This window comes from Sceloporus occidentalis, unplaced genomic scaffold (genome assembly GCF_023333645.1).
Source record: "Sceloporus occidentalis isolate IW3139 unplaced genomic scaffold, rSceOcc1.0.p SCAF_10, whole genome shotgun sequence".
Taxonomy (NCBI): domain Eukaryota; kingdom Metazoa; phylum Chordata; class Lepidosauria; order Squamata; family Phrynosomatidae; genus Sceloporus; species Sceloporus occidentalis.
In genome coordinates, this window is record NW_028316990.1 from 32,674,984 (window position 1) to 32,702,668 (window position 27,685).

Here is a 27,685-nt window from a genome sequence, read left to right on the forward strand (position 1 = left end):
CCATGCCGCTGGAATTACAAGACCAGCTGAAGAAATTACATGTTCTCCTCTCTCCCCATTGTTCCAAATTTACATGGCCCCGCCCTTGGCCACTCCCACCCCTGTCTGTCCTCGCCCCGCCTTCCATTGGGTCTCTGTCTCTATGGCCAAATCTTCTGCAATGATTCCCTATGGGCAAACCTTCTCCTCTTCAGCCTCAGCCCAGGAGAGAAGCGAATAAGGCGGCGGCTCCTTTAAGAGGCAAGCGCTGCTCTTCCTAAAAATGGCGTCCTCTGGGCCCTGAACATGGTTGCCATGGCTACCACTGAGGCCTAGTGCGCCTGGGGCCTACTACCAGCCTTAACTCTCTGAGAAAGGGGCAGTTTTGTGGCCAAGTGACAAAGTGAGCCTCCTTCCTTTCACTAAAATGGCTTCCAGGGCTCTCTTCCCTGCTAAAGCCATGGAAGCCCACTCTGGGAGGCCTTGCCTAAGTCACACTCTCTCAGCCTCAGGGAAGGCAAGGGCAGGCCCTCTGAAGGAAGCTAAGGCTAGAGGCCTAAGGCTGGCATGAATCAGTCCAAAGTGTGACACACAACAACAACAACAACAACAAAGCCTGGAATGGGGGCTCTTTGGGAAGCCAAATGTATAGGGATTGTGGGGGTTTATCACACAAAAGAGATTGAGTGACTGTACTAGGAAGAGGTTTATATTTATATTTCATATTCATGTTTTATAATAATTTGGATTGTTGCCTAGATTCATGTGAAATGGAGTTTTTAACTGTTTATTGCTGCTTCTATAAGCGTGAGGATAAATGGGATTTAATGTGTGTGTGTGTGTATGATAGATAGATACATCTATTCTTTTCCATCACAAAACACACACGCAACAAACCAGTAAGAAAAAGATACTGCAATTTCTCCCTTCACATCTTCTATGTGTTTATATAATTGCCATATATTCCCAATTTCATCCCCTGCCAAAATTCCCTTTTCTTGTTTCTTCCTTTGAAGGTGGTTTATAAATAAATAAATAAATTATAATAATTTAATTCATGTATAAATGCATCTGAGGAAGTGGACTTGAGCCAATGAAAGTTCATGCTGCCAATCTCTCTTTTTCAGTGAGTCTCAAAGGTGCTGCAAGATCTCTCTACAGACTGATCCTATTTATTTGTTCATTATATTTATAGTATTATATTGATTATATTGATTCTACAGACGACACGACTATATTTTTCCAGGTTAGTGGCACAATAGTAGTGTTCCCAGACAGAAAACTGGAGATAGGATACTTTAAATACTGTTTTTAAATTCTGTTTTAAACCTTCTTTTATTGGGTATCTTCCTTTTTATCTGTGCTGGTCTATGGCCGTAATAAAGCTACTATTCCATAGTTAATGTGCCTTTAGTGGTTGTATAGAAGGGAGAATTTCAGCAGATGTTGCTGGTTCCCTGGTTGCATTGCATGACAAGCAACGTCTGAAATCTTGTCATTTACACAACCATTAAAGGTACAGCTGCTCTCTCTCCAGTTTTTAATTTGGTAATCCTACAGAATGGTGCTTTATTAGCGCTAGTCCAGGCCATGAGAAGAATTCATCCCATGGAACCCCTTTGATGAGGATAAAATGCCTTGTCGTCTTTGGTCTATCCATTAGATAGTTTAGAAACAGCATTTGAACTTGTTTCTCGGCAAGAGGTGGGTGAAGCATCTCTCTGAGAGATGTATAAATATCATGCCCCTTTCTCCCCACAGAAAAGAAGCAGCTGTCCCTCGTCTTGCAGCAATGGGTAAAGATAAGAAGAAAGACAGCAAAAAGGGAGAGAAGTCTTTGCCTCCGCCGGCTCATGACGCTGCTCTTGACACTGGCAGTTCCATACAGACCATTCTGCCAGCTGCAAATCAAGCGGATGAACAACTGGCAGCTCCCTTGGTTTCCAAGGAAGAACTGAAGGAGCCAGAAGCGCTTCCAGTCCCAGAACCCATTGAGTATGAGGAGCCTGTCCTCACTCAACTCATTGTGGAAAGGTAATCTAAGAAGTAGACAGAAAACAGGGCTGGTTTCACTAGGACTGGTTTGCGTGGTTCCAGTTTGATGGGTCATTTATACTCTTACCTCCAGCACTTCCAATTATTTCGAACAATTCCACATTATAATTATTAATACTTATGATTAATGTAGCAATTATTTAGTTATAAATAAATAAAATAAAAAGTTTATTTATATACCGCCCTTCATACATCAGGGCGGTTAACAACATATATCAAAATACAATAAAAACATTCCACTAAAACCAACAATTACACAGAAAAAGAATTAAAATGAGTAATAACTACTTATTAATAGTTGTTAATTCAGGGGTTCTTAACCTGTGGTTAATGGACAGGTTTCAGGGGGTCTGGTAAAGGTGGCATAAAAGTGTTTTTCTCTTCAGTTTCCTTCCTGGTGCTTTTAATTTTCCCATCACAGTGAATTTTAAGGTAAATAAAATAGTATTTTCAGGTACTTCCTTTGTTTCAGACCATTTATACTAATTGTAATTAGTTTTATTTGTTCACTGCTTTATCACATGTGGGTTTTCATCTTTTGTTTGCTCTCCTTGTAGCTATGAAGGTGAAAAAGTCCATGGATTATATGAGGGAGAAGGAACGGCATGTTTTCAAGGGGGCAATGTTTATAAGGTGGGTATATTTAATGTTTGGCTTCCTGAGCTTCAAAGCACACAATGTGCCAGGCCCCTCTCATCCCCTGACATTGAATGTGGGCCCAGAGGGTGGCTTTTCCTGACCCTTTCCCACTGATCTCTGGTCCCATCCCATGCCCAAGTCTTAAGCCCCATCCACACACACTCACACACCCCTGCCTCAAAAAGGATGATTTTCTAGGTATTAAAACACCTTTATGGGTAGATATAGTGATGAACTCCTATTTAATTTTGAAGGGCATGTTTTCGGAGGGCCTCATGCACGGACGAGGAACTTACACTTGGGCCGATGGAGTTAAGTATGAGGTAACACATTGTTAAATGGATCATAATTGCAGCTCTTTGTAGTGAGGGCCAAAGGTATGAAACCTCTACCTTGCCAGGACCTGTGCTGGACTCTCAGGGCATAGATGGCTTCATAATGATGCTGTCTGACTATCTAAGAATGACATGCTGGAGAACACATCATGCATCTGAGGAAGGGAGCCTAATTTCCAGAAGAAATAAGAAATCCTTAGTTCTGGCAGTGAATCTCTTCTTTGCATTTTAGGGAAACTTTGTCAAGAACCTACAGATGCATCATGGCATTTATACTTGGCCTGATGGCAGCATCTATGAAGGTGAGGTGAAGAATGGGATCAGGCATGGCTTTGGCATGTACAAGTGTGGCACCTATCCTGTTTCGTATATTGGCCAGTGGGTTGAAGGCAAGAGGCATGGCAAGGTAATGAAAACATGGAAGTATCACCTGGATTACTGGAATCTGGGCAGGAAGTTCTCCTCTGTGGTGGAAAGGGCTGCAGAATCCAGACTTAACATAAACATGCGCATTATTGCCTGAAATGGATTTCAACATGTGGAAAAGTGACTGACAGTCGTTCTCCTTTTCCTCTGAGAAATGTCTACCTTGTAGTTGGTGTCAAAGTCCACAATGAAATGTCTTCTAATCACCTCTTTCTATATTGTTGGGGCCCCTCTTTACCTTGCAATGGGTGGAAATTGGTATTAAAAGAGGTTTTTGAAATTTCACTAAACATTATTTGCACTGACTCAAATGTGCTATTTTTATCATTCAAGTTTCTAATCCAGACCTAAAGCCTACTTTGTGGCCTTGTATGGAACAATCCAGCAAACTGCAGAATGTTAAATGCCATGAATATAATGCTGGATTATTTGATACAATTAATTAATTACAATTCAGCTGTTAACGTGACCTTTTTAGGCCTTTAGCCTGTATACAGGCCATTTTTTACAAGGCAAGTGTTTGGTTAATGTAGGGGTTTCAGTCATAATTGTACATTTGATCTGTGTGTAAAATGCTCAGGTGTTAAAAATATGCCTATAATTTGATTTTCAGGGCACCATTTACTACAACAGGGAAGGTTCTTCTTGGTATGAAGGTGACTTTGTGTACAATGTAAAAAGTGGATGGGGAATAAGATGGTAAGTTTTCCAGTTTGTCTGGTTCAACAAGAATTTGAATATGCTTCTATGGGAAATTTGGAGATCTTCAATTTCTTGCATCCTTTCTCCAAGAAGGTCTGAGTGGTTTGGTGGCTTTTTGCTAAGGAGCAGTCCTCCCTTTGAAATATAGCCAGAAGACAGTCCCTTTTTGAAAGCCTTCTTTTCAATAGCCTTCTAGTCTTGGTCTGATTTAAAGATAAAGAATTGTAAGGAGGGAGAATTTGCCCATCCTAAACATGGAATACATAAAGCAGGATTAGACTTGGAGGAAGTAGGCTTGAAAATTGGAGGAATGACCATCAACAATTGAAGACATGCAGGGGACACCATACTCCTTGTAGGAAATAGCAGACATGGGAGGATGACTGAAGGAAGTCAAGGAAGAAAGTGCAGATTTACACTTGAACATTCAGGGGAGTGAGGAACAGGGTTGTGTTTTGTTGGTTGCTGTTGTTTCAGTTCATGCCTCTAGTTTATGTGCTTTTATGTGTAAACGCAATAAAAATATTGGCCGAAAAAGCTATTTTTGGAATGCAACTCCCGGAAGCTCCTAGTTAGCAGGGGTTTAATATAGCCAACATCATTAATAGCTGTTTATAAACTCAGTCTCATTATCTTTGAATTTTCCACTGTCCTTTTAAAGCCCTTCATAACAGGTAGTTTTATGGGACTGAAGTCCACAATATTTGTGTCTCTTTAGAAACCCTGTCTTCTGCCATTGGCAATATCTACCTGATTGCTGCATAATTAATGTCCTTCTTCCTTTGATTCCCTAATAGTTATAGATCTGGGAATATCTATGAAGGCCAGTGGGAGAGGGATATCCGTCATGGAGAAGGGCGGATGAGGTGGCTGACGACTAACCAGGAATATACTGGGAAATGGGTGAATGGGATACAGGTATGGATTGATCAAGTCTTTGAATTGTGTTGGTTTTGAAACCATAGGCTAAAATCAATCAGTCTTAAATGTGCGGCTAGATCCCTTCCTACTTTATTTTTTATGTTGATCTTTTATGTAATAATTTTATTTACCAAGCACTGAAAAGTGACTTTTTGGACTACAACAATTCCCAGTGACCTCCTGCAGTTTAAAAAAAGGGTTTTGAGATTAGTGGCCTAACAATAATGCCCAAAATCAACACTACTGTCTTTAATGAAACAACACCATCAGTGTTTAAACTTAGACATGGGCAGACTTCAGAACAGAAAGGACTCAATTTCAAATACTGAAATCCATTGCTCAGAGTTAGGCGCATAAAACATGTTTGGAAACAGGGATGAGGAAACTGTGGCCTTCCACCATCATCCTTCACCAGTGTTTTAACTGGCTAAAGTTAATTCAACAGGATGGAGCAAGCTTGTTTTCTTCTGCTCCAAAGAGTAGGACCCAAACTAGTGGATTCAAAGAGCAAAATATTTTGACTAAACATGAAGAAGAATTTCTTGACATGAAGAACTGCTGAACAGTGACACAAACTACTTTGGAAGGTGGTCTGCTCTCCTTCATTTCAGGCATCCAAACAAAGTTTCAACAGCCATTTATCAGGGATGATTTAAGTGTAAATCGTGGAGGTTGGACTAGATGAGCTTTGATGTACTTTCATATGCTGTGAACATCTGAAGGGCCATGGGTTTAGAATGCAAGACTGAGTCCAGGATGTTGCTTTGAGTTCCAGTCGTGGAGCTTTGAAAGCTTGCATCTTGCATTTTGTACACATTGGTTGACCAAACAGAAGTATCACTGTTTGTGGATTTCGGATGTTATTGTAATTTGTCATATTGCCAACACTATGAATATGTCTTCTAAGGTTTTTCTGTGACTGTCTTTAAAAAGAGATGAGTTGTTTTGATGGTGGAGGAACGAATTAAGGTAAAATATGCTGGTATTTTTGTATCATACCGTTGCCTTTCTCTTACTGCCTCCCCCTTCATGTTCCCCCTCAGTCTTTTAGAAAATGAATTTGGCCCTTGGACTGAAAGAGGTTTTCTGCCCTTTCTTTAAATGGAGATGAAGACGATGGTGGAGAAAGGGGAGACTTACCAATGGGGAAATACTGGGAAACAAGGCTGTTGTTCATTCTGGCCAAGGTTTCCTTAAGGAAAAGTCTTGGAATAGAACTGGTATAATGCATTGTGATGCTGCTCACATCCATTGAATGCATTCAGTCCTAAATTAAGGTGGCCTTTTTTCATTGTTCAGCATGGTTTTGGGACCCACACTTGGTATCTGAAGAGAATACCTGGCTCGCAATATCCCCTGAGGAATGAATATGTGGGAGATTTTGTCAATGGGGATCGCCATGGATGTGGAAAGTTCTTCTTTGCCAGTGGAGCAATGTATGAGGGCGAATGGGTTTACAACAAGAAGCATGGCATGGTAAGCTTTGGCAAGTGCCCTATGGCCCCCCTTCCACTGCATAGGAGAGAAAAGGAGGGAGAGAATGGGCTGCAAAAAGACCAAGAGAAAAAGAGGGGTAGAAAAAGGAACAAAGGATGGAGGGACTTGTCCACTTTTAGCTCTGGCTTGCAGCCCCATCCTTGGCAAAGAACAAGAACCTCTCAATGATTACCCTCCACAGGAAAACAATCCTCACTCTTTGGCTTTCTGTAATTCATTGCTCTATTGTAATAATCTGTTCTATTTTTCCCAGCATCCATTTCCCCAGATAAAAAGAAGGAAGATCCTGTCAGTGTGGCCTAGTGGGTTGAGCATTGGACTGTGATTCCCACTTATGGAAACCTACTGGGTGATCCTGGGCAAGTCATGCTCCCTCAGCTTCAGAGGAAGGCAAAAGCCCCTCTGAAGAAACCTTATTAAGAATACACTGTGATAGGGCCCTTGGGTCTCCATATGTTGGAAATGACTTCAAGGCACACAACAACAACATTTGTCCAGAGCTTGGCAATGTTCGTTTTTTGTACTACAGCTCCCAGAATCCCTCCCTGAAAAGGAACAATGCCAAGGCAGATCCATCTAGCTCAGTGTCCTGTTTTCCACAAGGTCCAGCCTAATGCCTGAAGAGCCTGAATGCATTTGCATTGTCTCTCTGCTTCTCCCTACGGCTGATATTCAGTTGATAACAGACAGTCATTCAACCTGGAGGGTAATCCAAAGACTTGGCTTCCACATTGTACACTGCTTAGGGAGTGCTAGTTCACTGATAAGCAATACAGAAATGGACTTGCTACTGCTATTGCTATTGAGTAAATCATTTGTAGGCCTACCTTCCATCAGTTTATCTAAAGCCTTTTCGAAATCATTGTAACTAGAAGTTGTCACTAAGAACTTTTGCTCAAATAGAATCCTGAGAAGAATTATAATAATAATAACAATAATAAAAAATTTATTTCTATACCGCCCTTCTATATAATCAGGGCGGTGTACAACATTATAAAACATCAACAGAAAAGCAATCATTACAATTACATTAAAATTTACAACTACATTAAAACAATCTACATTAAAACAATCTAGCCAGCTTGCCACTGCTGACATAGAGGGGGGGGGGGGGGGAGAACTAATTGGGGCCTGTGTCAGGGAATGCTGATTTGAACAGAAAAGTCTTAAGCCCCTTTTTAAACTGGGCCAGGGAGGTGGCCGAGCGGAGCTCAATGGGCAGAGAATTCCAGAGGGTCGGGGCCGAGATGGTGAAAGCTCTCCTAGACGTGGAGGCTAACCTGGCCCCTGGAACCCTCAATAACTGCTGCCCAGATGTTCTGAGTGTGGGGCGGATTGTATGGGGAGAGGCGGTCCTCAAGGTATCCTGGGCCCAAGCCATTTAGGGCTTTATAGGTAATAACCAGCACCTTGTATTGCGCCTGGAAGCGAATAGGCAGCCAATGCAGATCTTTAAGCACTGGTGTTATGTGGCTGGCTCTGGGTATGCCAGTAACCAGCCTGGCTGCCATATTCTGCATTAGTTGTAGCTTCCGGGTATGGTACAAGGGCTGCCCCATGTAGAGCGCATTGCAGAAGTCCAAACGAGAGGTTACCAGAGCGTGTACTACCATTTCAAGGTGCCCCCGGTCCAGGAAGGGGTGCAGCTGGCGAATCAGCCGGAGCTGATAACAGGTGCTCCTGACCGTCTTACAGACACGCTTCTGCTTTCTCTTTAGGGTAAGCTTGTATTCAAGAATGGGCGTGTGTACGAAGGTGAATTTATATATGATCATCTAGCTGAATATCCAACTTTTCAAATTGACATCATGAATACACAAGATCTGAGTGGCATTCGAACGAAGAGTCCCTTTGGCACAGGTGAGCAGCTTGATGTGTCCCTGGAAGAAAATAGTAGGTTAAGCTTACCAGAAAGTTAGCAGATTGTTTGAAAAATGTTTTTTAAACACAGTTACTTCATTCATAAAACAAAGGGATCTTGCTTTGAGAGTAACTGACCTTTGAGACTAGATGTGTGAAAGAAATTGCAGGATAAGCTGTCATAGACTTGGTCTACTTCCTCAGATGCAAGCCAGTCTAAAAAAGCTTATGCTACAGCTAGTTCTACACAATTAGTCTCAAAGTTGCTACAAGATCCCTTTGGTGGTGATTGCCTTCAAGTCTTTTCTCACTTATGGATCTTTGAAGGCAAACCCATCTTGCCATTGCCATCCTCTGAGGCTGAGAGACTGACTTGGCCAAGGTCACCCAATGGGTTTCCATGATTGAGCGGGGATTCAAACCCAGCTCCAAAATCCTTGGTGGTGGCTATACTCTATACTCCCTCTGAGCCTTCATGCATTTTACTCAGGTCTAACTTCAAATGCCTCCCTTCCCAGCTGCCGAAAGAACCTCTTTGCCTTTTGCTGCTATTTTTGTTTCTTTGTAGTGAGAATTGGTACCATTGATTTCTTTCTTTGTTTTCCGCTGCGTAGAGAGCATCAAGGTTGTGGATGGTCCAGGAGATTCATCTACATTGGGATCAAATATTGAAATAGACATTTCAACATTATTGGCTATATTTCCAGAAAAGGACAGGGAAGAAGAAATCAAGCAGGTATGCAGTGTTTATATTGAGCTGATTTCGGTTCTCTTACTTGCCAGGGAAAAGAAACAAGATAAGGAAGAATACAATTAAGGTGCTAAAGGAACAAAAAGATATAAAACTGGCTGTATTTAGCGATGAATGAGGAAAGCTCAACCTCTGAGTCTGGGAATCCCGCTCCAGGCCAGTTTTAATTCTTGGGCCTATTTATTTCAAGGATTGATATCTTGCCTTTCTCCCACAATGGGATTCAAGCTTGAAGTTAACCACTCACACTCCCCAAAAGCCTCTATGAGACACAGACGCAAGATCTAGGCCAAAGCAGTAACATAAGCTCTTGACTTTTATACTAGAGGTTTCATACTGCTGGGCAGTCTCAGAGGTTTATGTTGCACACTACTCCCTTCTTCTGTGCCTGAAGATATTGCCAAGACCTGAACACATCCCATCCTAAGCACCTTGCATTGATCCCAGCCTTGACCTGTGATAGTCTTAACTCAAGGCCTAGTGCCCTCTCTGATCTGAGATATACTTGGCTAGTAAGAGAAACATAAGTCTGATTCCATGTTTTTGCCCTTCCATCTTTTCCCCCCAGACAGAATATGCTGTACTGAGATATATCTCAGAACTGAGACGGATCTACACCTTTTACAGCAGTTTAGGATACGACCATTCGCTTGACAACACCTTCCTGATGACGAAGCTTCAGTTCTGGCGGTTTTTAAAGGACTGCAGGTTCCATCATTGCAACCTTACGCTTGCTGACATGGATAGGATCCTGAACGGTTTGTATCTCTAACGTAATTCTCTGAGTCATGAATCAGGAGCTATATGCAATTAATTTCTTTGGTAACAAATTTCTTCCAAGCTCTGCCCATATCTTCAGATTCTGTTCTACTCAAATCTGCAGAGTTTCTTGGTTGCTGCTGTTGTTTGCGTTTAAGTCAACTCCAGCTTATGGTGACCCTGTGAAAGAGAGACCTCTGATACCTTGTCAACAACTGCCTTGCTCAGGTTCTGCAAACTCAGGGATATGGCTTCCTTTTTGGAATGAATCTACATGTAGTAGTGGCTTCCTCTTTTCCTACTGCCTTGCATTTTGCCAGTTATTGTTGTCTTTTCCAGTGAGTCACAGGAACACCTCATATGTTTTGGTAGAGGGGGAACTACTCTAAACCTGGAAACGATGTTTCATTTTCCCTTTTCCTTTCTCTCTCACTCACCCTCTGCCTTTCCTCTTCTTCTTCCTCTTTGGTGGGCATGCTAATACTTTGGCAGCAGAGCCTCCCTGGACAGGAGGTAGTGCTGTTCCTCCTCTCCCTCCTCCCGGGATGAAGGTGGCGGATACCTTGTGGGAAGGGGGAGCAAGGGTTAACGGAGCATAGAGCATAATGGGAGGGCCCAGGGTGGGGCCATGCAAAGTTGGGACCAATGGGAAGGGAGGAGAACTCGGAAGTGGCACTGCCGGCCAAAGGGTCCCCCCTATGAGGGTCTCCCTCGGGGACTGTGGAGGGGAGCATGGCCAGAGGGCACTGTCATGGCTGGAGGGTGGGTAGTGGGTCCATCTGGGTGGAGGCTTCAGGTCAGGCTCAGGTCTCGCTGTAGCCTCAAAGGGCGTTGGAAGGAGAGGCTCCGGAGGCGGAGGCAGCTTTTGAGTATCGCTTCTCGGCCTTTTGGCTAAGATCAAGTGTAGTATCTGTTCTTATCAGTTTAATATCTGATACGTCCTCTATTTGAGGACTATATATTAAATGGATTTTTGGAGCTGGGAGATGGAATAGGAGCTTGCTCCGTCCACTCCGCGCATCGACCTGGTATTGCAGTGCCTCCAGGAACGGTGCACCTCCCCTTTGGGGGGGAATATCGCTGGTTTAAAAACAGATTGAGTTACTAAAGGGCTCTTGGAGGTTCCTATGGGGAGCAGAGGCTCGTCAGGAGAGTCAGAGTTCTTCCCCCGAGAGTCTGCCCCAAGTAAAGAGGGCTGAGGAAGGGAGGCCTGGCTTCTTAGGGGAACTCAAAGGGGAACTGACTCCAGTCAAAGCATTGAAGGACTCCCAGGCAAAGAGTCATAGGGGAGGAATAATTTTGGTTTAAAACAGACTGATTTGTTGTAACTGTTATATGGGATCTTAGAGGTTTGTCTCCCAAGCAGAGCCTTTGTGGGAAGCTTCCCAGGAGAGCCCACATTGCACTTCAGGAGGATGCCTCCCTCTTGGGGAGGAGTAATATGCTGAATGTAAATGTCTCTGGACCATCTAATGATACCATTTGCATTTTGTAGCATCATAGAGACTAACTGAAAGAAAGTAAGAAGAAAGTTCAGTCTACTTCCTCAGATGCTTTTGTTGGAGTGGAAGCCAGGGACAGACAGGAGGGCAGGTGTTTAATGGAAGAAAACTGAAAAAGAATGTTGGCTCCTGCAGATCTGGTTAGCATGAGGAGAAGCCATGAGTATTGGGATGATGAGTATAGGATGCCCCCAGAGGATGGGGTCAGATTGTGTTGCAATGTGTGTAGTGGATCAGGAAGCCATTGTCCTTATTCAATCCATTGCTGAGGGACTGTAAATGGGGTAAATCCCATCTATTTTGCATTTTATAAAGGTTTTCCCTTAAATCATATTATAAAGTTATGTTCGTAGCAGCCCTTGCATGACATAAAGCCCTTTTGTTGAGGGCTGATAATGCGACCAGCAATGGCCCAATCTGTGACTGGCAGCAATGCAAGTTGTGTAGTAAACCTTGTAGATGGTACTACAAAGAGAAATTGGGTGCCAGCTGTCAGGGTCCATAGCACCATCCTTCTTATGGATGAGGATGATCATAGCTTTTTTCCAGCTGGTTGCGTACGACAGAGTTGTTTACTATGGTTAAAGATGGCTGCTAAAACTAAGCAGCCAGCATCATACTTCCTCAGTAAAACGGATCCAATGCCATCCTTGCCTGGAGCTGTATTCTTAGCCCCCATCAATCTTATCTCCATTCTTGGGGGGTGAGTTCCCTTAAGAGGATGATGTTTAGTTCCTCATCAGCTCTAGGCAACCCAAGGAGATTAGCTGGGCTAGAAACTTGGCTTTGTTCATCCCTGTTGAAAACAGATGTAAAATGTTCATATGACTGATGAAAATAGTACAAAGTGGAGATGGACCCTTGAGAACTTCCCTTACAGTTCTTGATCTTTTCACACGGTAGAGTTTTTGGATGCGCAATGCTGCCTGAGGACCATAAGAGCCTGCTGTATTTCTTCTTCTAACCTTAGGATGGTAGTTGCAAGGTCCTCTTGGCGCTCCAGAAGTACCTTGTCTAGGTCCGATAGCTATTCTTTCAATTGGTCTGGTTCCTTTGGAAAGCTCATCAGTCAGAGAGCTGACCGTCGTTTCCAGGTCCCCAAAGGCTCTCACTTCATGCAGCTTGGCCATCCAATTTCACTGCCGGCCAGTAGGTTTTCGAGCGTCTTGCTGCAATGACAACTGGAGTGTCGGTGTCTGAAGGCATTGTTTGGGGAGCTTCGCAGCATTTTTATTTCTCCTACAAGCAGCATGGGTTCTAGCAGACGGTACGGATGCTTTCTGTTCCACTGGGGCAGCAGGCTTTGTGGTGGTCGTTTGCCTCTCAGATGGGTTTTCTCCTGCTTGTTCATCAGTTGAAGTGTTGGCCCAAGGGCCCTGGTGGGCACTGTGTTCATGAATGAGTTCTTGTTGCAACTTTGGTGTGGCTTGAGTTGGAGGTAGACTACTGGGTGGCCTAGATATGCAGCCTGGCGTTTGGTTTTCAAAGGCAGGTTCATGAATTTTGAAGAGCAGTGCTCACACAGAGAGTAGACTGGTGCCTGGTACCAACTGATATGGGCGAGAAGAGTGCGGTGCGTAGCATATTGTTTCTTTGGCTCTTCGCACACAGGGCAGGTAAGCCGACTGAGTGGGTACCGAAGGACAGTCTCTTTAGTGAGCGTTGCCTCCTCTTCCTGCCCATGGAGTAAGCCGGTCTTAGTTGTTCCCTCTGCTCGGCGTTTTTGTGCAGCCCCATCCTCCTTTCTCAGGCTGGTGTTACTTGCTGGGATGATTTTCTTCATTTTGGGAGCTTTCCTGGGAAGGTTGAGAGATTAACTAGTTTCCCCTGGGCTCTCTGAAGAACTTCAGTATAGGTGTTTCTTGTTAAGGCAGTAACAGCAAGCACTCAGTTGCATTTTCCTGATGCAGTGGTAAGGAAGAAGCCGTCTCGGTCGTTGACTGACATGGTATGCAACTGGTGGTCTCCTGCAAAACTCCTCCTGACTCTCTTCCTGAGGCAGAAGGTCATCTTGGCACTCCAGAAATGTGCTCACCATTAGATGGTCCCATGGCATTTACATTGAGCATATCTCAGGGCACCGCCAGTATGAGGAACCAGCTATGTTTTTGGTAGAGAGGGAACCATTATAAACCTGGAAGCGATGTTTCATTCTCTCTCTTCTCTCTCTCACTGCCTCCTTCTTCCTCTTCCTCCTCTTTTCTCTTCTGTAGTATGCAACTGTTTGGATATATTAGTGTTCACTATTTGTGATCTAAAAGTAAAAGATATATTTATTGGTCTCCTTAGTATATTCTATTTTATTTAAAGTAAGTTTTCATAATTTAACCTATCCTAGGAATGAAATTTGCTTTATACTTTCTTTGTATATCATTATACTACTATATATATATATATATAGATTATTTATAATTGCATTCTTTGGACTTGATATGTACTATTTATTGTTCCTATGTTAAACTGTATTTCTAAATATTCTCTAATAAAAGGTTTTATCTGTTATCAGTTTAATATCTGATACGTCCTCTATTTGAGGACTATACTGTATATTAAATGGATCTTTGGAGCTGGGGGACGGAATAGGAGCTTGCTCCGTCCACTCCACGCATTGACCTGGTATTGCAGTGCCTCCAGGAACTTTGGGGTGGAATAATTTTGGTTTGATTTGTTGGAACTATTTTGTGGGGTCTTAGAGGTCTCTCTCTCTCTCTCTCTCAAGTACAGCCTTTATGGGAAGCTTCCCAGGAGAACCAGGTTGCACCTCAAGAGGAGTCCCCCTCTCAGCCAAGAGGCTGCGGAAAGGGGGATCCCTGGCTGCCCCTGGGAGGACCAACATCCCCCCCAGGCAAGGAAAGGGGTCAGCTGCCCCTCTAGAGAGCCCTTCCCCAGCAGAAACAGCTTCTCCCAGGATTCAATGGGAAACTGCTCCCCCAGACCCATCAAATTCTCTGCCCTTCTGTGGAAGTTCTCCCAGGGAAGAGAACAGCCCTGTTGCTGCTTCTAAAATGCCAAACATAGCACCTAGAGAGACTAGGGAAACAGGCTGCCAACCTTTTCATTTCAATGAGTCTCAAAGATGTTACAAGATCTCTCTACAGACTGATTCTACAGACCAGCGGTCCCCAAACGGTGCCCTTTAAGGGCATTTGGGACTTCAGCTCCCAAAATCCCAGGCTATTGGCCAACATGGCTGAGGCTTCTGGGAGCCGAAGTCCAAAATTTCCTAAAGGGCACACAGTTTGGGGGCCACTGCTATAGACTAATATGCGCATCGTGGCTCTACCTTTGAATTCTTTCATGGGCATTTATGCAATTCTTCTGCCGCAGGAGCCTCCCAGGCCAGGAGGTGGCGCTGTTTCCTTCTTCCCTTCTCACAGCCCTGAGAGGTTTCCGGGGCTTGAAGGCTGCCCCTCCTTTAGACAAACCATTTTAAGGAGGTGGGGCTATGCAAATCTTGGACCAATAGGGATGGAGGAGGACCCCGCGGTCTCCATGCGGGCCAAAGGGTCCCGAATTGGGGGCGAAGGTGTGGAGGCAGGGAGGTCTTCCCTTGGGGGACATCAAAGGGATCACAGGTAGAAGGTGCAGCCGGGGGCAGAGGACAGTCAACGGATCCAGGCGGATGGAAGCCTTGGGTCAGGCTCAGGTCTCGCTGTAGACTGAAAAGGCATTGGAAGGAGAGGCTCCCGAGGCGGAGGCAGCTTTCGAGTATCGCTTCTCGGCCTTTTGGCTAAGATCAAGTGTAGTATCTGTTCTTATCAGTTTAATATCTGATACGTCCTCTATTTGAGGACTATATATTAAATGGATTTTTGGAGCTGGGAGATGGAATAGGAGCTTGCTCCGTCCACTCCGCACATCGACCTGGTATTGCAGTGCCTCCAGGAACGGTGCACCTCCCCTTTGGGGGGAATATCCCTGGTTTAAAAACAGACTGAGTAACTAGAGCTTCTCAGACACAGAATTGAGCTCCTGTTCTGGGAGTCTGCTCCCAAAGACTGAGAAAGGGAGGCTTGGTTTCTTAGGGGGGCTCAAAGGGAAACTGACTCTTCTTTGCCAGTCAAAGGGTCATAGGCTCCTAGGAAGAAACCCCAAGGGTCATCCAGTCCAACCCTCTCCCAGCCAGGAAGGCACACAGCACTCCAAGGCAGCGAGGGCATGTGGAAGGGGTGCCTGGCTGCCCTTGGGAAGACCCCCATCCTACCCACCCCAAGGGGCAGCATCCCTGCCAGAGAGCCCTTCCCAGACGTTCATGGGGGGGTCTGGGGGCTCCTATGTAGAAGCAGACACCTCTGGGAGTACTTTTTAGGACAGCTGCATTGTACCCCAGGGATCTGCCCCAAGCCAAGGGGGCTGCCCCTGGGAAGATGCCCTTCCCAACCTCCAGGAAAGGAAAAGGGGCAGTTGCTCCTCTTCAGACAATCCTTCCCAGAAGGAGAAGCCTCTCAGGGGACAGGAGGGGAAACTGCCCCGCTCAGTATGTAGAGAGATCTTTGTGTCACTTTTGAGACTCACTGAAAGAAAGAAGTTGGCAGTGTGACCTTTCCCAGACTCAAGTCTACTTCCTCAGATGCATTAGACTGAAGTCTAGGAAAGCTCATGCTGCCAACTTCTTTCTTTCAGCGAGTCTCAAAGGTGCCGATTCTACAGACTAACGTGGCTATATCTTTCGATTTTGCCCCATTCAAAGCATGGCAACTCTTACAAAGAGACTACTCTAGGCAACGAATCATGGACTCCTAGAGTCGGAAGAGACCCCAAAGGTCATCCAGTCGAACCCCTTCCCAGCCAGGAAGCACAAAACCATGCTTTTAAATATCTTGGCACCAAGTGGGATGTTGTTGGAGCAGAATCAGGTGCGTGAGGCCCTGCGGTTGCGCTTTGCCCGTTTCTGGTTTAAGCGGTGCATTTACTACTCAAGTACTACAAGGACCATAAGCTTCCAATGACCTGAGCATGTTTCCAGGGGAAACTAGACCTGGATAAATCTCGTTCTCCCAGAGGAGAGGAGAGGTGAGTAAAACATGAAGAACTAATCTTTCTGCAAACATTCAGTTAATGCGAATGATAGTAAAATAAGAGGCGCATTGGATTGGACGGATACAGTTATGTTCTGCAGACAGATGAAACTACTTCTAAGGATGCCTTTTTTCTTTGGCAGATAAGACATTACTGGAAGAGATTCATTCTCCATATGAGACTTTGCTGCTAAGAATGTTTTTGACGTATCTCATCTATCTATCATTCCACATCTATCACAAGGAGTTCGAGTAAGTGGCTTTCTTGCCTTGCGTTGGCCCTAGCAATGCCTGTTGTTGTTGTTGTTATCTGCCTTCAAGTTGATGCCGACTTACAGTGACCCCAAGGCGTTTTCTTGGCTAATTTCTTCAGAGGGAGTTTGCTCTTGCCGTCCTTTGAAGCTGAGAGATTGTGACTTGCCAAAAGTCACCCAATGGGTTTCCATGGCCAAGCCAAGATTTGAAAACTGGCCTCCAGAGTCATAGTCCAGCATCTCATTCACACTACACAATAAACTGGTTTTCAAGCCAGTGTAAACTGGTTTAAAGGGCCCTTAAACCAACAATTAAGAGAGCAATTCAGAAGTAGAAAAGCATACTGTTTGCAGAGGTCAGGCACATATGTGGGGTATAGGTCTAAAACACACTGCAGAAATAATCCCGTTTGAGAACGCTTTAACTGCCCTGGCTAAGTGCTAGGGAATCCTGGGAATTGTAGTTTATTGTGGCAACCAGAGCTCTATGATAGAGAAGGCTAAACGTCTCATAAACCTACTGTTCCCAGAGTTCCCTAGCATTGAGCCAGGGCAGTTAAAGCGGTCTCAAACTGGATTATTTATGCAATGTGTTTTGGACCTTAGAAGAGGCCTTTGTGGACATGGGAGAAAGAAGGTAGGAGGCCTCTTTCAGGACAGTTTTGCGTGTTTGTATTTTTTTAATGCACATTTAATATTTCTTGATTAATCGGGACAGCGTTCTAATCGATCAAAAATAATTTCAAATCTGTTAATTTAACCAAGTAGACATTTCTATCTCATAGCAACAAGTTCAGTATGTGTTCGTCCAAATGTGTGAACCCCTACTACTCATTGTAGCAACTGCTGTTGTGTTTTCCTGTTTCAACTCCAGCAATACAAGCCCTCGCCTTTTCAAGTGCTTCTCCAAACTGATGGTCCAGAACATCGCTCCCCATGCCTGCCGCATAAAAGGTAGACTCCTACTTTTGTGTTGCCTTCTCCTGCTTTCTCAGTTACTTACACAGACGTTTGGTTTAAAACAACAGCAGCTGAACACTCCAGATGTTTTCCGCTACTTATTTCGACAGGCATTTTGTTCAACGACCGGCAGCAAACTGTCTATGCCATCAATTACATTGACAAGTGTTGGGAGATATACAGGGATTTTTGTAAACCAAATCCTTTAGATCCTCATGAACCTACCATGAAGATGAGGCATTTCCTCTGGATGCTGAAAGTAAGTATCCTCTTTGTAGGTTTATCTGTGAGTCTGGTTAGCCGCACACTTAGTTGTTCCAACTTGGATAGGCAGAAAGCCTTTCCTGACTCTTTGGAGTAACTAACTATTGTATATACTTGACTGTAAGTCAACCTCATGTGTGTAAGTCAAGGGCAGGTTTGGACACAAGCAAGAAAACAGCATAATTACCAGTAATCATTATCATTAAGGACATAATACCATGCAAAGGCAGCATAAAGGAGGAGCTGGGGCTGTCTAGGAGGAAGACTCACATTGGTGGAGACAGTGCCATTGGAAACCAGAAGTATTCTATGAGTCTTCCTGTAAGGTGCCAAATAAATGTCATGTTGCCATCCCCTTCCTCCTTTTCAGTGACAGCTGGGGCTGATGGAGGTTGGGTTGCCAGATCTCAAGGCAGGACCCTCTTTTCCAGTTCTCAGGGGAGAAGAGGAATCTCAGGGCAAGGGCATTGTCTTGAAAAGCATGCTGTGTGCGTACATGTGACACACACACAAACAAATGTCATTTGTTAGCTATGTTGTTCCTTATTTGAGTAGTATGCTGTGTACAATTGTGGCTGGTGCTTAAAGTCATGCTTAATGGCATCGCCAGGGGCTGCCTAACATCACAGGAGGGTCTGGCACCGCAAGGGTCTGTCCTTAGGTTTCAAGTTTCAGCTCTGAAATCTCTGGGCCTGGGATGGTCCTGATGTGGCAATGCTGAGATGAAGCCAACGGGTCTCCAGGAGTAGAATCAGTCAAGCCTAATTTGCTACCTAACTTTCTCCTTTCTGAGTATGCTTCATACCCCTTGCTAGTTGGGAAAGGGATTAGATGGGGTTTGGTGATAAGTGCCCCATCTGTCCTAACAAAAGGACCACGTCTGCTCCTTTCTTTTTATGCCCGGGGTGAAGTTCAGAGATGGAAAGAGAACTGTGGTTAACACTTTCTTTCAATTTCTAGGATTTAAGACTCATAAGCAAACAACTCACACCCACCAAAGTTGTGGATATACTGGCAAAAGACAGCCCCTGTGTCCGCAATGGAGAGGACACTAATTTGGAGCATGAGGTGCGTATTTAGGAATGGAGTAGAGGATGTGCATTTGTACAACTGTAATGGAAAGAGCCAGCCTTCTTGGTTGGATGTGGGAGTTTGCATCTGCCTCCCTTCTGATGGCTGCTTACGGCTTCATACTGACACTCTGCACCCCCAAACTCCTTTTGGAGACCAATGATGATTTGTGTTCTTTCCCTTTGCTTGTTTTGCTTTTCCTTCAGCTGGTATTCCTTGAGTTTTTTGAGGCTCTGCTGGATTGCGCTCTGCTCTTTGTCACAGATGAGATGCTGAAGCAGCAAGCAGAGGAGGCCAGCCAGTCTGGCAGTTCCTACAGAACGGAGGACTATGCGGATGGGTCCAGGCTCTCTCCTCTGCCCCAGGAGTTGTCCTCTCGCCAGGTCAGTTTAACCACAGACTCTGTTGCTTCATGTGGGAAACGAATGAAATGCTGGCTGTCCAGATCCAACTTGGCACTTTTTAAATTGCAAGTCAGTAAGGCAGATGAGGGAAATGTAGCCCATGGGGCAAAAGGGGACCCCAGCCCCTGAAACCTTCATTTTCTCTTCTTGGCTGGCATTTTTCTTCTCTTAGAGCAGTGCTTCTCAATTATTTTCTGTCATGCCCCCCCTAGGAAGAAGAAAACATTTCGCGCCCCCCGCACGACTGTAAATAGTATCATTTGTCTATAACATTGTTATAAGTACACCTCTGCATAACATACCTTTACGGAGCCTCGCGCCCCCCCGGGGGGCCCGCCCCACTATTTGAGAAGTACTGTCTTAGAGACACTCCTTCATTTCTTGTTTTTGGAGCCTGCACATGCTGGGCCATTTGTAGCTGTTTGTGAGCAGTCAGCCTGTACACGGATGGGTTCAAAATGTGATGGAGATGTGCACACACAACCACACAACTCACTCCCATGTCCCTGGGCCTGCACATGCCTCTAAGTTGGCTCTACTAGATAGGCCAGATAGAGTCAAAGGTGCAAGGCTTTCCTGCCGTGCATATCTTTATTTTATGTATTAAAACACTTCTATCTTGCACCGTCTCCTGGCATCTTGGAGCCATACAGTCCAGTATCCAAGATAATGCATAGCCCCTGAAAACATGAAGGGCCCTACTCTTCACCACTATACTTAACGCCTATGTTTGCATGTTTTAAATGGTTAGTCTGCTCAGACCAGGAGTACAAGCAGCGGTGAAGCAAGCAATGAAATGACAGATGGCAGCGGTCGCCGTCTAAGCTGCAAGTCTTCTGCCAGCAAGATTGTGCATTTTGTTGACGCCAGTAAGACAAAGAAGTCTGAGGTTAGAGGAATACTTTATTTCTTTATATATTTATTAGTTACATGTGATGACCTGGACACAATTCTGATTTAGAGCTGAGCTGAAGGTTTAGTTATTTACTTTCCTTGATATCCCACCATTCTTCTAAAATGAGCTGAAGGCAACATACACTCTTCTCCTCCCTACTTTATCCTAACGACAACCATGTGAGGTAGATCAGGCTGAGAGAAGAATGATTGGCTCATAGTCATCCATGGGTTTAATGACCAGAAGGCACTTCATTCTGGAGCTCTCAAAGCCCAGTCCTCCACTCCCAATGCTACTCCAGGCTGGCTTTCCAGAGGTTTAATGGGGGCAGAATAATGGACAAAGTGCACATATTCAGATTAAGTACCAGCCATAAATGTATTAGTTTTAAAACCATTTCATAACTGCTTACTAAATCTAATAGTATAGTACATTGGGAAGTTTGTTCTTCTTACTGTTTCCTTCTTATTTAGTTGTGATCCATGCTTTCTCTTAAGTCAAAAAAGACACATTTTCTTACCTATCCCCGATTTGTGTGACTGGCTGTTCCTCTTTTGCACAGAAGGGAAAAACGAAAGAGAAGAAAAAGCAAGAGAAAGCTGCTCGACGTGGTTCAAAATCCTCTGGCAAAGAAAGAGGCCCCTCTCCTCCATGTAAGTCCTATGACTTTGGATCATGCAACCCATGCCTTCTGGTGTTCAAGGTCTTCTCTGGCTCTTAGGAAAAACTTACTTAATGGTCTGTGCAACCTTACTGTAATGAAAGACATGTTTTCACACATGTGGCAATAGCAGCAGCAATTGTCTGGACAGTGCTGCGGACAAAGAGGGCCGGTGTACCCTTCCTTACTCCAGGGCTGTAGGCTTCATGGTAGTTGCAGTGTATCATGTGTTCAGCACTATCGTTCCAAATGCATCTGAGGGAGTAGATTTAAGTCAAAGAAAGCTCATGCTGCCAACTTCTTCCTTTCGTGCTACAAGGTCTCGCCACATATTGTCAGTCCAACATTCAGCCATAAGTAAGATGGAAGTTACCCTTTGGCTTTCTCTCCCCCTTTCAGCCCCCGCAATGCTGAATGTCACCTTCACTGCTGCTGCGGAAGACAAAGTTGAAGAAGAAACCCACACTCTGGCTTCCTCAGACATGGAGCAGGATATGCTTCTTAGCACTCCAATGAAGGAATTAGCAGGTGAGAGAATTATTTGGTCTTTTAAGACAATAGGCTAAATGAATGTGGATGGTCTTTTTATCATGACTATAAAGCACAGGTGGTTAAAGTGTGGACTATATATATGCTCCTCAGGACCCCAAAGTACAGCTCCCCAGAAGCCTGCCCACTTTTAGCCAATTTTTCACTTGAAAACTACCCCAAAGCTCCCCAAACCAGACAAAAATGTGGTAGTGGTTTGAGCACTGGACTAGGAATGTTGGAGCCCAGCTCAGCCATGGAATCCCATTGGGTAACCTTGGGCAAGTCATAGAATCATAGTGTTGGAAGAGACCTCAAATCCAACCTCCTGCCATGCAGGAATATACAATCAAAGCACCCTCTTAGTCTAAGAGGAAGGCAGTGACAGGCCCCTTAATGAATGTTGCCAAGAAAACCATAGAATAGGTTTGCCATAACTGAGAATCAACAATGCACATAACAATGACGGCTGAAATTCACTATGGGAGTTGCGCGTACATCAATGGACTTGTGTCTGTGGGAAATAAAGTTGAGTAGTTTCGTCACATCTGCATTCAGGGAGGGTTATTATGTAGGGGAGGCAGCGCAGTGACAATTGCATATCAATAGAGCCCAGCCTCCATCAGGACACCAGCTAAGGAGTGCAGGTGCATATCAGTTCACTAGGAGGGTTTGTAGTGTCTCTGCTATGTTGCTAAATGTATGTGAAGTTACACAATATAGAATCATTTGAAATTTGCAGAGAATCACGACCAACATTCTTTAGAGGTAGTATCTGTATTCAGAACTTGGGTACACAGACAAGGGACAATTTAATTTCCCTAATGCTTTAGCACCCTTCTTGTGTATAACTTTGTTAAGGACAACTTTCTGGATTGGAAAAGCAATTTGGAAAACTCAAAAATCAATGTTGAAAAGCCTCCACAATTAGAGGAGACCCTCTGTACAAAAGGTTGCTCTCCACAGCTAGAAAGTGATGAGAATGAATAAGGAGGAACCCTGTGTGGAACCCAATGCTGTGATTTCCAAGAGACACCATTTGAGGGCAGTAAAAGAACATGAAATAAAAACATGACCATTTCCAGAACTGGAAATACAGACACATGATTGGACTTTTGGGAGTTGTAGCCCCCAAAAGCAGCTCTTCTAAGTTCTGAACCCAGCACAAAATTCAAGTGACCTCAATGCCAAATTATTTGAAATTTGCAGAGGATTGCAAGCCTGTGGCTGTAGATTAATAGAGCAAGATTCTAGTGCAATTTTTCTTTGTTCTGATTGGCAGCCGCTCAATGTGTGTCTGGTAGGAATCATCCTGTTAGAACTGGAGGTGTGAGAGAATGGATGTGGGACCTTTGACATGCCAAGCAGTGCGGTTTGCCTCTGAACTGTAGTGCTTTCCTTAGAAACAAAACTCCAGTAACTATGTGTTTTGTCTAGATAAGCTCCAGATTGCCAAAAACGAACAGAAGGAGAAGCACTCTTTGTGGATGAGTCAGATATACATTTTCTTCGTCAACAAATTCTTTGCTGGCTACAAGCACTTGCAAGTTGTGAAGGGAACCATTTTAGACAACAGGATCTGGGACGCAGAACTGTGCGTTCTGAGGAAGATCCAAGAGGAGGAGGAAGCAGCAAAGTGAGTCTTTGGTCTGTTTTGCTTAGTGGAGGCTGGATTTTATTTATGCCAAGTGTGGCAGCAGCCAAAGAGGAGCGAGGAGTGTCACACAATAGGCTTTTTCCCCCAGAGGGCATTGTTTGTTTCTGGTAGAGATATATCCAGGCAACGTGGGTCTTTTGAACAATAGAAAATAACAGAGGTTGGGATCCTCTTCATTACTTATAGTGGTGTAATTGCTTTGTGTGTGTGTGATGCCCTCAGAGTACTTTTTGAAAGGTTGTGAAAGGAGATAATCCAATATCTCCTCATGCAATGATTCCTATCCTCATCCCCTTTCTGTCCAACAGCAGCTGCATGGCTCCTGGCACCATTCCATCCCTAACATTCAGGGCCACTACTTGGTTCTGTAGCTCCTTCCTCCTCAATCTCCTGCTCAGTTCCATCACTTACTCTGCAGGGTTCCAGCCAGCATTCATAGAATCATAGAATCATAGAGTTGGAAGAGACCTCAAGGCCATCCAGTCCAACCCCTGCCATGCAGGAATACACAATCAAAGCACCCCCGACGGATGGCCATCCAGCCTCTGTTTAAAGACCTTTAAGGAAGGAGACTCCATTGCTCTCCGAAGGAGTGTGTTCCACTGTCAAACAGTTCTTACTGTCAGGAAATTCCTCCTAATGTTGAGGTGGAGTCTCTTTTTCTGCATCTTGCATCCATAGTTCTGGGTCTTGCTCCATCCTCAATATGACACGCCTTCAAATACTTATACAGGGCTATCATTTCCCTTCTTAACCTTCTCTTCTCCAGTCTAAACATACCCAGCTCCCTAAATCTCTCCTCCTAAGGCATAGTTTTCAGACCCTTCACCATTTTGGTCACCCTCCTCTGGACATACTCCTTTACCTCCATCATCTTTGTCATACTCCTTCTGGCACTTCCTCCATTGGGCTTTTTCCATAATGTCTGCATTTTAAAAAATTATTTACCAGTATTAAATAGGACCTGGTTATACAAAGTCAGAGTATGACAGCATTGACACATAAAACAGAACCAGGGATGGGGAACATGTGGCCTTGCAGATGTTGTTAAACTGCATCTCTCACCTCATTCCCTCCTCTTAAGATTTTTAGGATTGAGTTGTATCCATAGCCTGACATAGTGGTGTTCAGGTGGGTGCAAGTACCTTTCCAGCCATCCTTAAGCAGCATACCAGTATATCAGTGTAACTTGAGTCTTCAGACTGGTCAAAACTAACACCTGCTTCTCATATTCCTTTTGTGGCATGTGAGATGCTGAATTGCAGCGAGGATCATGTTAGAAGCTCCTTGGGAGGCCCTCCATCAGGGATGGAAAAAGCTTGGTCTTTGCATAAACCAATACAGCCGGCCGTTCTGGGGCTTCTGGGAGTCAAGGTCCAAAATATCTCTAAAGCCAAAGGGTTCCTTTCTCAGATTCTAGCGTTGTCTGGTGTGAGAGAGATGGCATAGGAAGGTTCTCCTTCTCCATTCCCCTGGACTGCTTTTGTTCTCTTTGCGATATGGCAAGGAATGTGCAGGATTAAATAATAATAATAATAATAAATTTATTTATATACCGCCCTTCTAAAATCAAGGCGGTGCACAGCAGAAACACAACAATACAATAATACAATTATACAAAATGATTAAAACAGTGCAATAAAAATAATAAAATTCATGCCGGCAAAACAGTGCTGACCAAGGGGGAGGAGAGTATTCTGGGGAAGGTCAGGGGTAAGCCTGCTCAAATAGAAAGGTTTTTAATCCCTTCTTAAATTGGGCTAGGGAGGTGGCTGAGCGGAGCTCAAAGGGCAGCGAGTTCCAGAGGGTGGGGGCCGAGATGGAGAAGGCCCTCCTAGAGGTGGAAATGTATTTCCCCTCTGGAACTCTTAACAGTTGCTGCCCTGAAGATCTGAGGGTGCGGGACGGATTGTACGGAGAGAGGCGGTCCTCCAGATACCCTGGGCCCAAGCCATTTAGGGCTTTATAGGTAATAACCAACACCTTGTATTGCGCCCGGAAACGAATAGGCAACCAATGTAGGTCTTTAAGGACCGGTGTTATATGACTGGCCCTGGCAGAACCAGTGACCAGTCGGGCTGCCATATTCTGCACAAGTTGCAGCTTCTGGGTATGGTACAAGGGTTGCCCCATGTAGAGCGCGTTGCAGAAGTCCAAACGAGAGGTTACCAGAGCGTGTACTACAGTTTCAAGGTCCCCCCGGTCGAGGTAGGGTCGCAGCTGGCGAATCAGCCGAAGCTGATAACAGGCGCTCCTGACCGTCGCATCCACCTGAGATGTAAGGTGGAGCGACGAGTCCAGGAGCACCCCCAGACTGCTCACTGAGTCCTTCACGGAAAGCGTGATTCCGTTCAGGACAGGTGGAACCACCGCCAACCCCGGACCGGGAGAACCTATCACGAGTACTTCCGTCTTTTCCGGATTCAGGCTGAGTCTGTTTTCCCTCATCCAGCCCATTACCGACTCCAGACAGGCCACGAGAGGAGAGACGCCAACCCCAGTCACTGCATCAGTCGGAGACATAGAGAAGACTATTTGGGTGTCATCAGCGTACTGATAACCCCGCGCCCCATGTCTCCGGATGATCTCTCCCAGCGGTTTCAGGATTAGGTCTCAGCCATGAACATTACCCAATAGGAGTCATACCTAAGGGTCTTTCATGCTTGTGTTGGGGTATGTTTTATGGCTTTAGAGCATTGGTTCTCAAAGCTTGGTCTTTTAGGTGTTTTGACTTCAACTCCCAGAGTTCCTCACTGTTGGCTATACTGGCTGGAGCTTCTGGGAGCTGAAGTTGAAACTGGTCATCAGTATTTATATGGAGCTGGTGAGGCACAGAAGTGAGTATGACAAATGTTACAATTTGCTGCACAATAACTATATGCAAGGCTCAGAACAGACAAAGAGGGAGAGCTATGTACAGTTCTCTCATGTTCGGCCCTAAGACTCCAAGAGCAAAAAAATTGCATCAGTTTGTATGCGGAGATGACAAAGTGGTGTTTCTACATACGCCTATGTTTACTACAGCAGTGCTTCTCAGGCTAGCTAAAGAACAGGCAATTGTTTTCCAATATTCAAGGGATTGGCACTAAATTTGTGCCCATTGGGTTCAAGTTATATCCTTTGCTTCTGTTGTTATAACAGCGCATGTGGTTAGATGCACTGTTTAGAAGTGATGGTGTGGACTTTGCACATTTGTTGCTTAGGCAATGACCTGACTTTTAAAATTTAGAACTGCCTCTAATTACAACAGAAATAACGTTTTTAAAATCAAAAGGCGATTGCATCCACTTCTCCCATTTGATCGCAGGCTGAATGCTCTGCGGGAGGCAGAAGAAGCCAGAAAACTGGAAGAAGCTGCAGCAGAAAAGGCAGCTTTGGAGCTTGAAGAAAGTTTGTGCAGAGAGATGGAGGAAGTCTCTGTGCAACTTCCGACTCCACCGAAAGAAGAACCCCCTGTTTTGCCACAAGTGCCACCAAGCAGCAAGACTACTACAGGAGGAAAGAAGAAGAAAAAGGGACAGTAGAGTGCCATGACACCAAGCAGGTCCTGTATCTGTTGCTCAGAACCTCAAAATTGCAGGTGGCTTTGAGTTATATATACGAATAGTAAATATATTTCTATTATGTTGATGTCTAGTTAGAAACTTAGGACTGAGCATTTTGGAACACATCAGTAACTTTACTAGGGTTGTGCCAATGGAATACATTTCCACTATGCAGGGATAGGATTGTTTTGTAGGTATAATTGATAAGTAATCTATAGGCTGAGTTGGGAGAGAACATATGAAGGAATGAACAGAGGTTTCCATTTAGGTGGCAAGATCTCATATTGTCTTCTCTTCCCTTATTTAAATCCTTAATATATGATAATACATGAATTGTCTATTATTTTAACAAGGTTAAACAAGGACCAATTTATACAATAACAATCAAACCACCTGAAGAATCTCTGGGCCTTTGAACTATACTTATTTCAGGCCATGCTCTCAGAGGCTTCTTGGAGCTGAAATCTAAAACTCTGGAAGAATGAAAGATTCTGTGTTTTAAAAGCCGTCTACATGAGGCCATTTGTTATTCCATACAACTTGATTCTCTTGAAAATCTTTTCCTGGAAAAGGTAACTCTCTAGTCTTAATGGTTGCAAATAAAATATGTATCGTACTAAGAAAAACTGTGGCGTCCCTCCTTGTCTAGAGATATATTCCCTTTTTGGGTCGGTGCTGCTGCTTTGGCTTTGTAACTGATGGCACTTACTTCTGAAGTTCATAAAGGAAGGAAATGATGCAGAGCAAGCTCGAGTCACAAAACCAAGTAACTGCCATCACTTGAAAAGATGAATGTTTAAGTCATGAGTCGGACACCGTCAGGGATCCTATGGAGCATTGCAGCTCTATCAAACATAAATGCATAGTAGGGCTGTCTGGGATCATGAAAGGATAGTGAACTCAGTCTTTTATGTGCTTGGAGCTTAGTAGTGTTCTAGGGTCACAGTTGTAAGGGGCCAAAATAGGCAAGCCCTTCCCTGAAAGTGGAATCCCATAGGTCTG

The 27,685-nt window shown here is 44.4% G+C and overlaps 1 protein-coding gene and 3 non-coding genes across 12 annotated transcripts; all 4 read left to right on the forward strand.

Annotated features, from left to right (window-relative positions):
- Positions 1-27,309, forward strand: LOC149306402 (radial spoke head 10 homolog B-like). 9 transcript variants are annotated; one of them, XM_089540551.1, is made up of 22 exons: positions 1-240; positions 1,107-1,225; positions 1,741-2,013; positions 2,592-2,667; positions 2,928-2,996; positions 3,241-3,414; positions 4,048-4,133; positions 4,934-5,054; positions 6,357-6,533; positions 8,273-8,414; positions 9,029-9,150; positions 9,734-9,923; positions 16,588-16,696; positions 17,573-17,652; positions 17,769-17,917; positions 18,883-18,990; positions 19,200-19,376; positions 20,149-20,286; positions 20,855-20,945; positions 21,353-21,481; positions 22,919-23,117; positions 26,446-27,309. In XM_089540551.1, the coding sequence occupies exons 3-22, from the start codon at positions 1,772-1,774 to the stop codon at positions 26,660-26,662; spliced, it is 2,796 nt and encodes a 931-aa protein (XP_089396677.1). In that variant the 5' UTR covers positions 1-240; positions 1,107-1,225; positions 1,741-1,771; the 3' UTR covers positions 26,663-27,309. The 9 variants fall into 9 exon arrangements, with proteins under 9 accessions (XP_089396677.1, XP_089396679.1, XP_089396678.1 ...); XM_089540552.1 differs by lacking the exon at positions 1-240 and adding an exon at positions 271-382; XM_089540549.1 differs by lacking the exon at positions 1-240 and adding an exon at positions 391-684.
- LOC149306403 (U2 spliceosomal RNA) lies at positions 10,796-10,986 on the forward strand. Its single transcript, XR_016271736.1, has one exon. It is a non-coding gene; the product is annotated as a U2 spliceosomal RNA (small nuclear RNA).
- LOC149306404 (U2 spliceosomal RNA) lies at positions 13,886-14,076 on the forward strand. The gene has a single exon (XR_016271738.1). It is a non-coding gene; the product is annotated as a U2 spliceosomal RNA (small nuclear RNA).
- LOC149306405 (U2 spliceosomal RNA) lies at positions 15,137-15,327 on the forward strand. Its single transcript, XR_016271737.1, has one exon. It is a non-coding gene; the product is annotated as a U2 spliceosomal RNA (small nuclear RNA).
- Positions 27,310-27,685: the final 376 nt, after the last annotated feature.